This window comes from Macrotis lagotis, chromosome 8 (assembly GCF_037893015.1).
Source record: "Macrotis lagotis isolate mMagLag1 chromosome 8, bilby.v1.9.chrom.fasta, whole genome shotgun sequence".
Taxonomy (NCBI): Eukaryota; Metazoa; Chordata; class Mammalia; order Peramelemorphia; family Peramelidae; genus Macrotis; species Macrotis lagotis.
Genome location: NC_133665.1, coordinates 58,624,263 through 58,640,487, shown reverse-complemented (window position 1 = coordinate 58,640,487; position 16,225 = coordinate 58,624,263). Strand labels below are relative to the sequence as shown.

The 16,225-nt window shown below is 38.9% G+C and overlaps 1 protein-coding gene across 3 annotated transcripts; it reads right to left on the bottom strand.

Moving 5' to 3' along the window:
* Positions 1–401: 401 nt before the first annotated feature.
* On the bottom strand, positions 402–14,899 carry JPT2 (Jupiter microtubule associated homolog 2). Of its 3 annotated transcripts, none has more exons than XM_074197174.1 (5): positions 14,804–14,899; positions 8,635–8,783; positions 4,954–5,096; positions 3,221–3,269; positions 402–2,089 (listed from the first exon to the last, which is right to left on the bottom strand). In XM_074197174.1, the coding sequence occupies exons 1-5, from the start codon at positions 14,845–14,847 to the stop codon at positions 1,902–1,904; spliced, it is 573 nt and encodes a 190-aa protein (XP_074053275.1). In that variant the 5' UTR covers positions 14,848–14,899; the 3' UTR covers positions 402–1,901. The 3 variants fall into 3 exon arrangements, with proteins under 3 accessions (XP_074053275.1, XP_074053276.1, XP_074053277.1); XM_074197175.1 differs by lacking the exon at positions 14,804–14,899 and adding an exon at positions 14,344–14,427; XM_074197176.1 differs by having other exon boundaries at positions 1,958–2,089; positions 3,181–3,269.
* Positions 14,900–16,225: the final 1,326 nt, after the last annotated feature.

Here is a 16,225-nt window from a genome sequence, read left to right as displayed (position 1 = left end):
GATTCTTAGTTTCAATCAACTGGTTTCCAAAATCTTAGAACACAGTTCATTAGTTAAAATGAGTATTGTCTATACTTTACAGGCTCATAGGAATCAGGAGGCTTATCTTGTCTGTAAAGCAATCTCCAAAATCATCAGGGAATCCTTAAGAGGTAAAAACCTTTGGCTAATAAATCCCATATGCCAGTTCCCCTTAATTTGCCAAGTAAGACATTTAACAGCAATTTCCTATGGATACTTAAACATTGAGGATAGCAGGTTCAAATTAATCCAAGATTTAAGTTTGCTAAATATTCTAGGTAGAACATTTCCAGAATTTGGTGCTCACCTTATAGATATCCATCATGAAACTTCATCTGTCTACTTGCATGGTAATAATAGATGTTCCAAAATTCAAGGTGTATGGAATTATAAATTTTATTGTTATTTAGTTGGACTGAAGAAAATTTCAAGAAAATTGTAGGCCATTATTTCCACTTGAAAAACTCCTATTTATCCACTTGATATTATGCTACCAATCTAGTTAATTTCTAGATCTAATGATTCCAGTTTCACTAGACAGAATATTGTAGAGATTTGTGACTCCGTTTATTCTTCAGTGTACCTCTAATAACTAAGGTTTCAAAATCATCAGCAGTTTGTCAAGCTGGTATTTGAACAGTATTAAAATTGACTTTTTAAATATTGTCCAAAATGTTTATTTCAAAGAATTAAAAGTTCTCAGTGATTTGGTCTCCCCATCAACTGTTTATAGTAAAAAAAAAAGTCTTAGAAAAATATGAATAACCAAATTATCAAAAAGAAATAGGTTAATAAGGCCTTTAAAAAAAAGACTATAAGGCCCCATTCCTCTCGGTTAGGAAAGAATTGTGGTTTGTGAAAGTAGTTTGTTCACAATTAGTGAACTTCAGAGGCAGTCAAAGGCATTTAAGGCTTATGAGAGAGAATAGCAGGGAGATATTATTCACTTTAAAAATCAGTTAATAAAGGATCCAACTTTCTCTCATATATATGACAGACCTTTGGATTTAAAATCAGGCCAAGAGCCTTCCAAATGACAGAAGCTACAGATGCCCCGGATGATCTGGTGGCAAAAATCTGCCATGGAGAATAGATCCATAAACAAGAGAAAACGAAAATTAACTAATAAGCACTTGCAGAGGTCAAATCAAGTGCAATAACATTTCAAGATGCATCTTAGTGAATCTTTCCCAGACTGTTGTGGGAAAGAGATCAAAAAGCCTCATAGGATGTCTGAAGAACAATGCATCATGAAGGCAAACTTAAAAGGACACAAATAGATTTAACACCCGTTTTCTCAAATATTAGTAATGCTCCCATAAAAGGTAAAGGTCCTGTATCACTATAATTTAAGGATTCTGAGGTAAATGATTAATTACCCTTCTGAAACACAAGTTGTATCCCTTTACCAGACAAGGGAGGGGAGCATTCCCTCAGGCAGCTATTCAACACATCATTCACATGGGTTTTTAGTTCCCCAGTGACACTGTCAATGATTTCTGCTATAGGACCATCCCTAGATGAACATTTGCCCACCAAAACACAGATGTTCCTGGTACCTATGAAGATTTTACTCTTTCCCCATTTTCTTTCATTAAAGATTCTCTCATATCTGGAACTAATTCTTGGTTGCAAACCCAGAGAATTCCTTGCTCCGACAACATTTGTTTTCTCTATTTCCTGAAAGGCTCTGTGACCCCTGGTCCTATGTAGCCCTTGATGTTTCTAAAAGACAAGTTTGAGCAGCGAGCTACATGAAAGTCTTCACATAAATCATCAATTCCTTCCCTCCCCACCCCACCCCAACTTGTACTAATTAGAAACTATAAATCTTGACACCCTAAGAGTTTCTAGTCTGAAGATGATGGTATTAGTTTCCTTTAGTAGAAAGAGATGCTGGATTTGCCGCCTGGTGGGTTGAGGACTTTGTTGTGAGAACGAGGCCTGGGGCCCAACCTGGGCTCATGGTTGTCAATCGTGAGTTTAGACTCAGTTTCCTTGGCTCGTTCCTCCTTTCCTTTGTCACACTTCTCATCATGTTCTTTGGAAGATGGTGTATTCTCTGTAGCTGTTTAATAAAGTCAAAAATGTCATTCACATGGTGAGTTAAATACTTTTATAGAGAATTCAAGAATTCAGACTTAATTCCAGTGAAAATAAAGACTATTTCTAAAAGGTCTGGCATAGAGGGGAAGATAAGATGGAACAACTCAAGACAGCATCAAGTTTTTGCCCAATTCTATCTTGGGCTACTACATGTCCCTTTCTGGAGCTGCTCAAAAGTACTTTCTAGGCATCTCAGTTTTCTCTAAGAAACAGATGAACTAGAATAACCAGGAAGTTTATTTAAGAAACTCAATTTTTTTTTTTTTTTTTTTTTTTTTTTAGGTTTTTGCAAGGCAGTGGGGGTTAAGTGGCTTGCCCAAGGCCACACAGCTAGGTAATTATTAAGTGTCTGAGGCCGGATTTGAACTCAGGTACTCCTGACACTGGCCAGTGCTCTATCCGCTGTGCCACCTAGTCGCCCCCAAAGAAACTCAATTTAAAGAGATGTTTCCCAAATACTACTGCAAACATTTACCTATTCTGGCAATTTCTGAGTTGAAAGTACTTGATAAAATCTTGCTTTCTGCTCTCAACAGACCACTTCTTCCCTGAGTATAATGACTTGACAAAAACACAGAAATAGATTCTTTCATGCTCATATCATATAAACCCAAAGGCATTAGCAGATTTCAAGTGCTTTTAAGAACCACAGTGATGATGATGATGATGTTTGTCCTATGTTCTCAAAGACCACCATGACATCTGGGAGGTGATGCCATGATCAGCACATGAATTGGATTTGAGTGAGGGGCTCCTCTGGAGCTGAGTCCTGTGATCAGGTGAATCAGGATGTCTGGATATGGTCCTGGATGTGAGGAAGTGATGTTAAGTGCTGAGGCCAGGTCCTCCTGTCTCCAGGGCTGGTGCTCTATTCACTGAACCACCTAGGTGCCCTGCTATTTAAAAGCCTTGATGGCATCCTCATGCAGATTCTAACTAATCTCAGTATCTTTGACTAGGGTTATCTTTCCCCAGGTAGGATGCCAAAAAGCACAACAAAACAATCCAAATTGAAGCACTAGAAAATACAGTATAAAAGTGTATTAAATGTACCTTTTATGGGACAGAGAAGGAATAGAAATTATCTTCTCACCTCTAAGTTGCAATTTTGTGTCTTCACCTTCACGTAAAACAATATGATCCTGCAATAAGGCAAGTAGAGTCATGTCAACACTTTATCCAGGAACCTATTTAGACTTTTCTTCAAAGCCAAGCAGGAAATATTATGCTTCTGCATATTCCACACACATTTACACCAATCTGTTTTACCCTTCACACAGCTTTTAAGAGAGGAGGAACTAGTGAAGTATATCAAGCAGTGATCTTTCCATCATAACTAAGTTAACTCAAATTTTCTCTCTTAGTACAATTTATTATCTGGAATCCTAACCTGGCTCCTTCTTGCAAGTTGCATTCTATTCTATCACAGTCCATCTTTGGGCTGTCAAGTCACAAACATAAAGACTGCCCAGGAAAGAATAAGCTTTGGCAATAGCAGTGAGCTTGTTGCTCTAGGACTCAGAATATATCTGATTATCTGGATAAGATTATGAATATCCTATGGAAAATAATTTGATACATCAAGGATTTTCTGGAGATTTCTACAGGATTGTCTCAGGCGTTCCAGTTACTCAACACAGACAAACTGGAACAAAGAACCAAAAGAAAGTCTAAATCAATTCATCAGACTGTAGGACTCAGTAAAGCCATCACAGATTTCAATGACTTGGTCTCTCACTAAAGGAAGGCAACAGACATGGATTCAATCAGCATCTTCAAAGGCGAAAGTCATTTTCAAAGTTTCGATTTTCAAGATGATCTCAGTGTAAAATATTGACATATCACTACCAGCAATTAATTGGAAATGAACTTACTTTAGGTATAATAAAAAAAAAATAGAAGGCTTCTTCAGGAGCTAAGATTCAGGCTAGCTTATAAAAAATAGATATAAGGAATAGGGAGAAGGAATCTTTAAGCTATAGGGTTGTTGGAAAGAAAAAGCTGCTTCAATTTTGCTTTCAGAAATGACTTTTTCTACAAGTTCAATTTAATGAATTTTTCTTTTTAGTTTTTTTTGCAAGGTAGTGGGGGTTAAGTGATTTGCCAAAAGGCACACAGCTAGGTAATTATTAAGTGTCTGAGGCTGGATTTGAACTCAGGTCCTCCTGACTCCAGGGCTGGTACTCTATCCACTGTACCACCTAGCTGCCCCAATTTCCTACTTCTTTTTTTAAAATTTATTTAAGGCAACGAGGTTAAGTGACTTGCCCAAGTTCACACAGGTAGGCAATTATTAAGCATCTAAGATCACGTTTGAATTCAGGTCCTCCTGACTCCAGGCCTGGTGCTCTATCCACTGCCCCACCTAGCTGCCCCAATTTGATGAATATTCTGACAATAATTAGAACTATACTATGTGGTCAAAGTTGAAGTTCTGTTAAGCTTTCCTTTTAGATACTCATCTAGATTATTTGTTACCAGGTGGCACAATGGATAGAGCACCGGCCCTGGTGTCAGGAGTACCTGAGTTCAAATTCAGCCTCAGACACTTAATAATAACCTAGCTGTGTGGCCTTGGGCAAGCCACTTATCCCCATTTGCCTTGCAAAAGCCTAAATAAAAAAAAAAGATCCTTTGAAATCAAAATAGAGATGACTTATGATAGAAGACGCATAAATTTTATATAACTGATAGCTGCATCCAAGAAAATAGTACATTTGTTGCTTCTCAGTAGCTCAAACTTCATTTTCTGAGAACTTAAAATTGGTAGGCAGAAACTTTTTTTTTTTGTTTCAGCCCCAACTATTTGAATGTAAAAGTTCATACCTTGGGCTTGTTTGGGTGTGCTAAGGGTGCGGTAATGGTGACTGGAGACCCAAATATATCACTGGTCTTCCCACCAGGGGGATTCAAACGAGATCGAGCCTGTACAGGAGTAGGTTCTTCAAAGATACCACTTCCTTTGCCTCCTATAAAATTGATCACATTAGAACAGCTCATATTTAAATGATCTTTTTACATTTGCAAAGCCCTTTATTCAACGCCACTTTTTGAGGTAGAAAATAAGTTGGCTACTATTCCCATTCCAGAGATCACAAGAATAATGAAGGCTTTGAAGCAGAAACTGGGGCTCAAAGAGATAAGGTCATTTAGTAGCACTGGAAGCTGAGACACACCCAAAATTTCTGATTCAGTCTGATGTTCTTTCCTTCACTACCTCTATTTGTCCATACCATCAGTGTAATTTATGTCTTTTAAGTCCAATATAACTAAACATTTTAGAAAACAGTCTCAGGAAAACAGGTGTTATGACCTCTGAACTGGAATGAGCATGTTTTCTTTTTTTTGAATTTTACAGTTTTCTCCCTAATCTCACTTCCCTCCCCCCAAAGGAGGCAGTCTGATAGTCTTTACATTATTTTCACACTATAAATTGATCTAAACTGAATGTGCTGAGAGAGAAATCATATCCTTAAGGAAAAATAAATAAAATATAAGAGATAGCAAAATTATATTTTAAATTAAAGGTCTTTGGTCTTTGTACTAACTCCACAATTCTTTCTCTGGATACAGATGGTATTTTCCATCACAGATATCCCAAAATCATCCCTGACTGTTACACTGAAAGAATGAGCAAGTCCTAATAAGACTGATCAACCCCATGATGTTGTTATGGTGTACAATGTTCTTCTGGTTCTGTTCATGTTGCTCAGCATCAGTTCAAGCAAATCCTTCCAAGATTCTCTCCATTCCCATCCCTCCTGGTTTCTAATAGAACAATAGTGTTCCATAACACACATACACCACAATTTGTTTAGTCATTCCTCAACTGATGGAACATTCACTCAATTTCCAATTCTTTGCCACCACAGAGTTGCCATGAATATTTTTGTACAAGTGATGTTTTTACCCTTTTTTCATGATTCCTTCAGGGTACAGATCCAGTAGTGGTATTGCTGGATCAAAGGGTATGCACATTTTTTATTGCCCTTTGGGCATAATTCCAAATTGATGAGCATGGTTCTAAGGGACCTAATGTCAAACTATAACTGTAGAAAGAGGTGAAGAGGGAGTGAATTCCAGGCAAGAACATACTCTGCCAAAGATGGAGGGTGAAGTTTTATATACAAGGAACAGCAAAAGGTCTGTGTAGTCAGACCAAAGAGGGCATAAAAGGGAGCAATATATAATAAAAAGGGAATAAGTAATTGGAAGCCAGGCTTTATTCTAGAGGCAATTGAGGCTCTTTGATCTTCTGAGAAATGACTTCTTTGTGTCACAGAATGCTGCTGAGAATTGTGACAGCAAACAGAAAGTATAGCAACTGGAGAGGAAGAGATTCCTCCTTGACTAAATGCCTATTACAGTCACCTAAAGTCAAAAGGTACATGATCATTTTCACATGAACATAATTCTATATAAATTTATGCTAATTAGGCCTATCATCCTGATCTCAGGGAAAGAAACAAAGTAAAAAATAGAATTCAATAATTTGAGAGGAAAGAAAGAGTAAAAATATAGAAAAGGGAAAAGACAAAAATTTCTGGGTATAGAATTCAGGAAAGATACAGAAAAAGTAGAAGCTGGTTGTGGAATTTATTCTAAATCCCAGAGAATTGTGCTTTCCATTAGTCACAAAGAACCTTGTTTCTTCAGAGACCAAGAGAACAAGTCTGATCTGGAAGTGAAGGTTAAAAAGAACAAAAATAAGGGGCGGCTAGGTGGCATAGTGGATAAAGCACCGGCTTTGGAGTCAGGAGTACCTGGGTTCAAATCCGGTCTCAGGCACTTAATAATTACCTAGCTGTGTGGCCTTGGGCAAGCCACTTAACCCCTTTTGCCTTGCAAAAACCGGAAAAAAAAAAAAAAGAACAAAAACAAGAAATATAGTGTTTTCCAAAACTAAACTCGACCTATTATTGCCATACTTTGTGTATTAAGATTCCTCCCATTATGGTGAAATATAACGTATATTCTCTGTATGTGTGTGGATCTAGATGATCCATTATAGAGGAGAGGTCCTAAACAGAAAAGATAATACTACAGTCCCAAGGTCAAAATTAAAGAGAGGAAATTCCATTTTAATGTCTTGAAAAAATAGTAGTTAATACCCAAAATAATCTTTTTTTTTTTTTTTTTTTAAGATTTTGCAAGGCAATGGGTTAAGTAGCTTGCTCAAAGCCACACAGCTAGGTAATAAGTGTCTGAGGTTGGATTTGAACCCAGGTACTCGACTCCAAGGCCAGTGCTCTATCCACTGCACCACCTAGCCGCCCCCCATCTTTTTTTTTGAGGTAAATTTGGCATGTTGCCAGATACTACTATCAAAGGAAATCTACAGGGGGAAAAAATCTAAAGGGACTTTAAAATGCAATAAAAATTTGGTGAAATGATCCCTGACCATAACTAAATTTTCCATTAATGAATAAAACAAAAAGTGTTTCCCAATCCCTAGGGACAATGATTCTTTTTTTTAAATTAAAAAATTTTTTAAAAAAAGATTTTATTTATTTTGAGTTTTAAAATTTTCCCCCATTTTACTTCCCTCCCCCCCACAGAAGGCAATTTGTCAGTCTTTACATTGTTTCCATGATATACATTGATCCAAATTGAATAGGCACAGTAATTCTTACAGTCATTGGTGAAGTTTCACTGATGAGCTACAGAACCCTACTGCAACTGAGATCTTTCTGAATCACAAGGTTTTTTTTTTTTATTGAATCTTGTGTCACAATGATAGTTAGATGCTATTCCTTGCAAAGCAACCCAGAACAGTCTCTGTGGAGTACCTCTAACAATAATCCTATTAAATCATTGTTAAATAAACTAGGTACATTCACCTGGAAGTGGCTAAATTTTTTCCAGTCTTCAATAAAATGTACTATCTTTTCATATACTCTGTAAGGCCAGTCCTGGTACTACTAAATCTCTACATTTATGAGGGCTTCAGCAATAAAAACAGAAAACCTATTCAAGAACCCAAGGCACATAAACAACACTTCCTTCTCCAAACCCTTATATTTTCTAAAACAATCTTCAGTCCACTAAAACATTAATTTAGGGTTTTCAAAGAAAGGGTCCAGGCTCAGTTCTAGAGGGGCTTCCAGTACTGATTCTACTTGATAAGCTGTATTATCTAATTCATTCCCAGGCCCCACCTCTCAAATCTGTAACAGTAGGATAATTCTAATTTCTGGATATTGGGAAACACTTTAGAGTGACTAATAGTCTAAGCATCTAGCGCTAGGACAAGAATACAACCAAGATAAAGATTTCTCCCAGATTTTTACTTCACTTATAGGTATTCAAGAAGACCCGATTTTTGAGCTCCCAGGCCAAAGAAGAAATAAGAAGCAAGAAACAAAAACGAGACCTTTCTTCCTGAGTAAACTGAAAAATAAGAACTATCCCATAAAGAAGACTAAAATTTTAAAAGGGAAGAAAAAATGTTAGCAGAGGAGTCAGTGAAAAGGGTAATAAGATGAGAGATGAAAAGAAAATCCTTACCTGGAGGATTTGACCTTTTGGGTGTATTCTGAGGTTCCTCAGGTGCTCCAAAGATATTAGATGCCATTCTATTTGGTCTATTTGAAGGAGTAACTTCTTCTGGAGTTCCAAAGAGATTGCTTGAGTTTCCTCCAGGGGGTTTCATTACCCTGTGTACAAAGAAATATGAGTTACAGTTAAGCTTCCAGTCTCTTCTGAAAAGCCAGTATTATATCATTTAGGATCTTCCTAAGGACTCTTCCAAACCCAAACGATGCCAAGGTGATTTTTAGAAAACAATTTTTATCATGTCATCCAGCCCTTGTTCAATGAACTCCACCACCTCCTTAGTATTTAAAACTCTTAACACGATCCCGTTTCCTTCCTTTTTTAGCCTTCTTAAATATGGCCCCACCAAAAACTGACTCAACTATTTTGGTCTACTTGCAATTTCTCAAAAACAATACTGCATCTCTCATCTTCCTGGTCTTTGCAATAGTTGTGTCCCATATTTGATATGGCCTGCATCCTCTCCCTCATTCCTTAGTTTCCCTGACTTACTCCATCTCCCAATTCTCTTTTCTCTCTATGCTTTCTTCTTTCGAATATTTCCTATTCTGTAAATATCCTGAATGTTCCTCTTTACCTAGTTATTTACATGCTGTCTTCCTATTACTCCAAAATCCAGTGCTCTTTCTATGCCATGTCTTTGCCATTTCTGGTCTTAAACCCCTCATATCTTATTTAGAATAACTCAATATATTTTTATAAAGATAAAATCTAGATATTGTTTCACATTTATTAAAACTTTAAGAAACTAGGTCACTGCAACAGTTTTTTTCTTATGCAGTCTAGCAGTGGTGAATAAGAAATCACCTCTAATATCCTTGCTATCTATGTTTACAAAACAGCAAAAAGAAAACCCCCCACTAATTCACATATTTCAAAGAACAAGAAGTTCTCAGGTCATCTATAGAGTAAGGATGCCTAGTATGGCTGACTCATTTCTTTTCAAAGACGAGATAAGGTTGCCAGACACTACAACTTGACAAAACACATGGGTCAGTCAGTAAACACCATAGAAGCCAAGTACAACAGCTGGTAGTGCCAGGGTTTTTGATATGATGCCAATGTATCCCCGACTGCTTGAGTGAAAGAATAGGCAAGAACATAAGCTGAAGTTGACAGTTCAGCAGTTATTTTTGGGAAAAGGATTTGAGGAGGGCATTAGGGAATGGGGAAAGGGGGTACAAGAGGAAGGGGAAACTGCGGTTTGATTTAATTTCCCATTATAAACAAGGATTAAAAGAAACAGTACTTTGGTGGATATGTTATTTTGAATCCAACAAACATTTGTAAGTCACTATAGTTTAGTTTTAACCAGGGTTTATGTATTTTCCTTGGCTAGTTACAGCAAGTCTAACATTCTTAGGGCTTTAAAGGGAAGGGATTTAAATTCAAGTCAAACTGAATTTGACACTATTTCACTACAAAAAAGAGCATCAGGTTTAGGTCCAGTGCATTTGACTGTAATTCAGACATTTATAAAAATTAAGCTCATACTACTTCTTAAAGAAAACTCATCCTTCCTATTCATCTCAATAATCAAGTGACTATTCAGGTACTTTCATCTCATGTCAAAGTCAATAAAATCAGGGGGTGGCTAGGTGGCAAAGTGGATAAAGCACCAGCCCTGGAGTCAGGAGTACCTGAGTTCAAATCCCACCTCAGATACTTGATAATTACCTGTGTGGCCTTGGGAAAACCATTTTGCCTTGCAAAAACCTTAAAAGAAAAAAAAAGACCTCATTTCTCAAACATAGAGAACAGTCAATAAAATCTTTTTATAGCTCTCTTCACTTTTATTTTTATTTTTCAAGTCATATTTAAAATAAGATGTTAAAATTACATTTTTCCTCACTGTGTGGACCATACTACTAGTTCATCAATTCTAGTAGTTTCTCATTGCCTTTCATTTCAAATGCAGTTTATATAATGCTTGGCTAGAGAGCAATCTGGTGATGTTCACTGACAGACACATGTGATGTATATAACAGATAGATTACACATATGCACATGTACATATTATGTGTATATATTTCTATTTATTTATTTTTCACTAGACCCAAGTGTTTTTTTAGGTTTTTTTTACAAGGCAGATGGGGTTAAGTGGCTTGCCCAAGGCCACACAGCTAGGTAATTATTAAGTGTCTGAGACCGGATTTGAACCCAGGTACTCCTGACTCCAGGGCCGGTGCTTTATCCACTGAGCCACCTAGCCACCCCTTAGACCCAAGTTTTAAGCTTCCTTTAGCTCTTTTTTTTTCTTGACTGAAGGAGTAATGACCACTTCCTATGAAGTCATCTCTCAGTTATAGAAAACCATTAAAATTCCAGTAATTTGAAAAATGCTTCCCCAAGGATGGCTGGGAAAAGAAAAGTTTCCAGGCATATACTGTGATATCTTACTTTCCCTCTGTTGATTACTTCCTAGTTATGCTTTATATAGCTTGTTTGTACATAGTTGTTTATGTTTTCTCTCTTCTATTAACTCATGAGGGCAGGGATTATCTTTTTGCCTCTCTTTGTAGTTTAGCACAGTGACTAGAACACAGAAGGAGCTTAGTAAATGCTTACTGACTGAACGAATGGACAAGTTACTTAACTTGTATGAATCTCAATTTCTGATAATACAATATGGCCCCCTGCCTCCATTATAAGATTGCTGAGAAGCAAATGAGGTAATACATGTAAAAGCTAAGCATTATACAGAAGTTATTATGACATTCACTACTCCACAAGGATAAATAAGTGACCATAGCTTATTTTCCTTCCTCTGCTTTTCAAAAAATAAGGAAAGGCTACTATTCAAAAAAAGTTTGTTCACTTCATGAACTGAGAATAAGAAAATTTAAAGGAGAGGACATATCAACTTATATGTCAGTTATTAAGTCTACTAATGGTGGATTTGACTTATTTTAAGCATAGAGATGTTTATAAAACTAGTATTTTGGGCAGCTAGCTGGCGCAGTGGATAAAGCACCGGCCCTGGAGTCAGGAGTACCTGGGTTCAAATCCGGTCTCAGACACTGAATAATTAATTACCTAGCTGTGTGGCCTTGGGCAAGCCACTTAACCCCATTTGCCTTGCAAAAACTAATTAAACAACAACAAAAAAACCTAGTATTTTAAAAACTTGGGCCTGTAAAATAAAGAAATTGTAAAAAAAGTAACTGAGTTTAAAAAAGTGCTAAAAGACAAATAAAAGAATGTTTCAGTTATAAATTATTATTCCTAGCTTGAAAAATCTTTGGTCAATTCCTAATACCTAGAAAGTAATAGAAGTTAACTCAAACAAGCAAGTATCAATAATTTCAGGTCTATATAACACATGTATAAGTACAGAACTCCTGCAACCTAGTACAAGTAGACAATTTTGGTTCTCAAATCAGTCTGTGGAACGAGTAGAAACTTTAATAAAAATATAAAATTCTTAGCAATTGTTCTTTTAACTTCTCAGGTTCCTAAACCTGATTTACCATGAGATGCTGACTTTGATACTTTACATGAAAAGTGATAAAGGATTTTCAGGGGCTAAGAAGCTCTCTAGATTCACATAAAAGGTTGAGACACTTGCTATTTTATTTGTACTCATATTATTTTAAAACTACACTTAGCAGAATTCATTTTAAGTTCTATTTTTAAAATATAAAAAAATGCAATTCAAATAAGCTAGAATGTAAATTGAAAACTATTTTTTTTTTCTTTCTGTGCTGGTAGCTGTGAAAGCAGACAGACCTCAACCAAATTCTTTATATTTAGTGTTAAAAAGATTTTGATTAATGATAGCCACAGTATTATGTCACAAATTTTTTTTATAATTCCTTTAATTAAAGTAATTCTTTAGAAAAAACAATGGATGAAAAGTAGGGTTAAAGAAAATTGAGGGAAATGTCTAATGGAAAACTAAAATTCTGTAATTCACTTCAAAGCAAAAAAGACAGAAATGTGATCTCAAGTTGCAAAAATGCCTTAAAGAAGTTTAGACATCACTATTCAGCTAGAACAATCACAATTTGGGAAAGACACATTTCTGTTCTCTGCAGAGAAATCAAGGTTTGCCTGTTCCTGTTCTTACAACTATGAACTGAGGGCATCTTTGCCAAACAAAATGAAATAAAAGTCACAAGAAGTGTAAAATATGCTATATCAATGTTCTACAACTATAGGCAAAAAAAAATCTCAGTATACTGGAGACACAGAATCGAGAATATTTCCATATTTGAGCTGAATAATTACAAATTTATGAAACAAGCTCTGCAAAACCAGAAAAACATTGTACACCCTAACAGCAACATGGGGGTGATGATCAACCTTGATGGACTTGCTCATTACAAAATCAGTGCAACAATCAGGGACAATTTAGGGTTATTTGCAATGGAGAATGCCATCTGTATCCAGAGAAAGAACTTTGGAGTTTGAACAAAGACCAAAGATTATTACCTTCAATTTAGGGAAAAAAACTGTTATCTTATTATGCAATTTTGCTATCTCTTTTATTTTTATTCCATAAGGATATGATTTCTCTTTCATCACATTCAACTAAGATCAATGTATATACCATGGAAACAATGTAAAGACTAACAGAATGCCTTCTGTGGGTGGTGGGAAGCAAGAATGGGAGGAAAATTGTAAAACTCAAAATAAATAAAATCTTTCTAAAAAAAAAGCTCTACCATTAAGTAACTCCAGATGTCTTCTTGAGGCAATACCAACACAAACTTAATTTGCCTCCAAAACTTATCAAATGAATGTTTTAGAGATTTTTATTTTCTGAATCAAGGGCAAAATGTGTAAAACAAAGTTTAACAAATGAGATTTATGTTCTAAAATAGCATCTTGATAGGGCAAAGCAACTGATGACTTTACAGATATGTCCATACCATTTACAAGAAGAGAGAAACTACAAAAGAGATTAGTCACAAGCCACCTAAGCTCTGCTGGTACACAAACGTTGTCATTGTTTCCAAGACTCCTGGCACCACAACTCTTCCCTAAACTTCCACAACCCTGCATATTCAGCTGAATGTTCTGCTTGGGGAAATTTTCTGATTGGGACAAAGATTCTTTTAGTTGATGTTTACCTTGGGCTTTTCGTTTGTATAATTAATAGACGGATAGTTTTAAACACCATTTTTTGCTAGGGCACATTAAAAGTGACCTTAGGGTTATTATATATATTGTGCTAGACACATCTACATTCAATATCCTTGTCATCAGATTACAATGCCTGTATATATAAATATCGAATTTCAGCATGAAATTCAATTAAATAGGAGAAAACCCAGGTCCAGTAGTTAAAAAAAATGCATGCATTTCTAAGGTGCTCATAAGAGAAGCACCACAGCGGTACTCTAAAAGGAATGGCCCAAAGTTGGTCTGTTAACTCTACCCAAGAAGGGTTTCCATGCTTCTGAAACCCCCAGTTTAAAAAAATATAGCGGTGGCTAGGTGGCCTGTGGATAGAGCACCAGCCCTGGAGTCAGGAGGACCTGAGTTCAAACCTGATCTCAGACACTTAATAATGACCTAGCCGTGTGGCCTTGGCCAAGCCCCTTAACCCCAATGCTTTGCAAATAAAATTAAAACATATAGCAGGATGCATCCCCGTTTAAAGAACCCCTAGGGATGCATAAACATTCAGTGGGGTGTAAAGCGGCTGTTCTTAACCTGGGATGCCTATTTCGACAGGACCCGTTTCCTTTGTGATTCGCTGGGGTTCGGAGGAGGGGTTTCTGGGCTGCGCCCCGCCGCTCCGCGGGTCCCCCGCGCCGGGCCCAGGCGGGAAGGCCCAGGGCCGGAGTCGGGCCCCGGGCTAGGCGGGAGCGCCCCCGCGCCGCCCCCTCCCCTCGGCGGCCACGCCCCCGTGCTCACCTCCCCCCGCCCCAGGGCAGCTTCCAACTCAGCCCCGCGGCCCGCCACGCGCCCCTCCCCCGCTCCCCGGCCCGCGCTGCGAGGGTTCCCCTTCTCCCGCCTCCAAGGCCCCTTCCCCCCGGGCCCCCCGGGCCCCCCGGGCCTCCCGCCGCCGCCGGCGCCTGCCCCGCCCCCCTTGCTTCCTTCCTCAACGTGGCCCGGGCGGGGGGGGCCTGGCCCGGCGGCGCCGCCACGGCCGCCCCGCGGCCCGCCGCACCTGGAGCTCGGCTTGCCGCCCTCGGTCTCCCGCTCCTGGAACATGCTGGCAGCGGCCGCACCCGGAGCGGCGGAGCGTCCTTCTCGCGCCGCAGCCCGGCGCCGTTCCCGCTTCCACCCCCACCCCCGCAGGGAGGGGGGCGGCCGCCGCCCGCCTATTGGGCGCCGCGGCCGCCCGTCCGGGCGCCCGAGCCAATGGCCGGCCCGCCCCTCGCAGCCGCCCGCCTCCGCTGGGAGGGGAGCTTTCACATCCCCCTCTCCGTCCCCGCCCACCCCGCCCCGGCAGGAAGATTGGGCCGGGTGAGCCTGGCCCCCCGGGGCCAGCTCCTGGCCCTGCACTGGCCCCCGGGGTCCTGCCCGAGACCCCCGGGTCGCCTCGAGCCCGGGCTCCGGCGCCTTCCTGCGCCTTTGTGTACACTGGCGTGGAAGCTTTTGTTTCACTTGCAGGAAATGGGGTTGAGTGACTCGCCCAAGGTCACACAGCACGAACAAAGCCAAGCCGGGCTAAGGAGAGATGTATCTGGAAATGAATATTTCTATCAAAAATCGTTTAAAGGGGGGGGGGCAGCTAGGTGATGCAATGGAGAGAGCACCAGCCTGGGGTCAAGAGGACCTGAGTTCAAATTCAGCCTCAAGATAATTTTGAAGTATTAACTGTGTGACTTTGGGCAAGTCACCTAACTCCATTACCCCTCAAAAACCAAAAAAATCTTTCAAGGGTTACAAATTAAATAAATATCAGAAATACGTGATCGGAAGCCATCCCGTGACAGATAACTTGATTGAAGGATAGATTATTTTCCAAAAAATCACCCGGTGAGAAGGCAAAGTGCACAGAACGCTGAACTTGAAATCTGAAAGACTTGACTTCAAATCTTAACTTAAACAGTTGCTGTGAGCCCTGATAAGTCACTTAATTTTGTTTCCCCGTCTGTAAAATAGTCCTGGCAAAGCCCTGCATACTGGCAGCAACAATTAAAAATTCTACTAGTACTAAAAAGAAAATTTGATCTTCAAATACAAGACTCCAGAGATGAATAAAAAGGGAAAGGGAAAGGGAAAGAAAAAAAAAATCAGCCAACAAAGACTAAAAGGGAAGACAATAACCTTAACTCCTGAGAGTTGTATTTCTCTAATCAGAGGGAGCTCTGGGCTGGAGGGAGGGTAGGTGAAGACGGACCATGATATGATGAGAGTTGTATTTCTACTGGGACACATTAGGGTGTGATGATGTTTATGGCTCATTTGTACTTGTATCATGATAGATAAAAAGAGTATGCTTTAACAGAGGGTGTGAGTACAAGCCAAGTATAAAACAATTCATTCAAGAAATACTGGGAGAAGGAGGATACTTAGCATAGGAGGGGAAGTAGGGAGGGTGTAAAGACTGAGTGAATCTTAATCTGAATAGATTTGCTCAAAG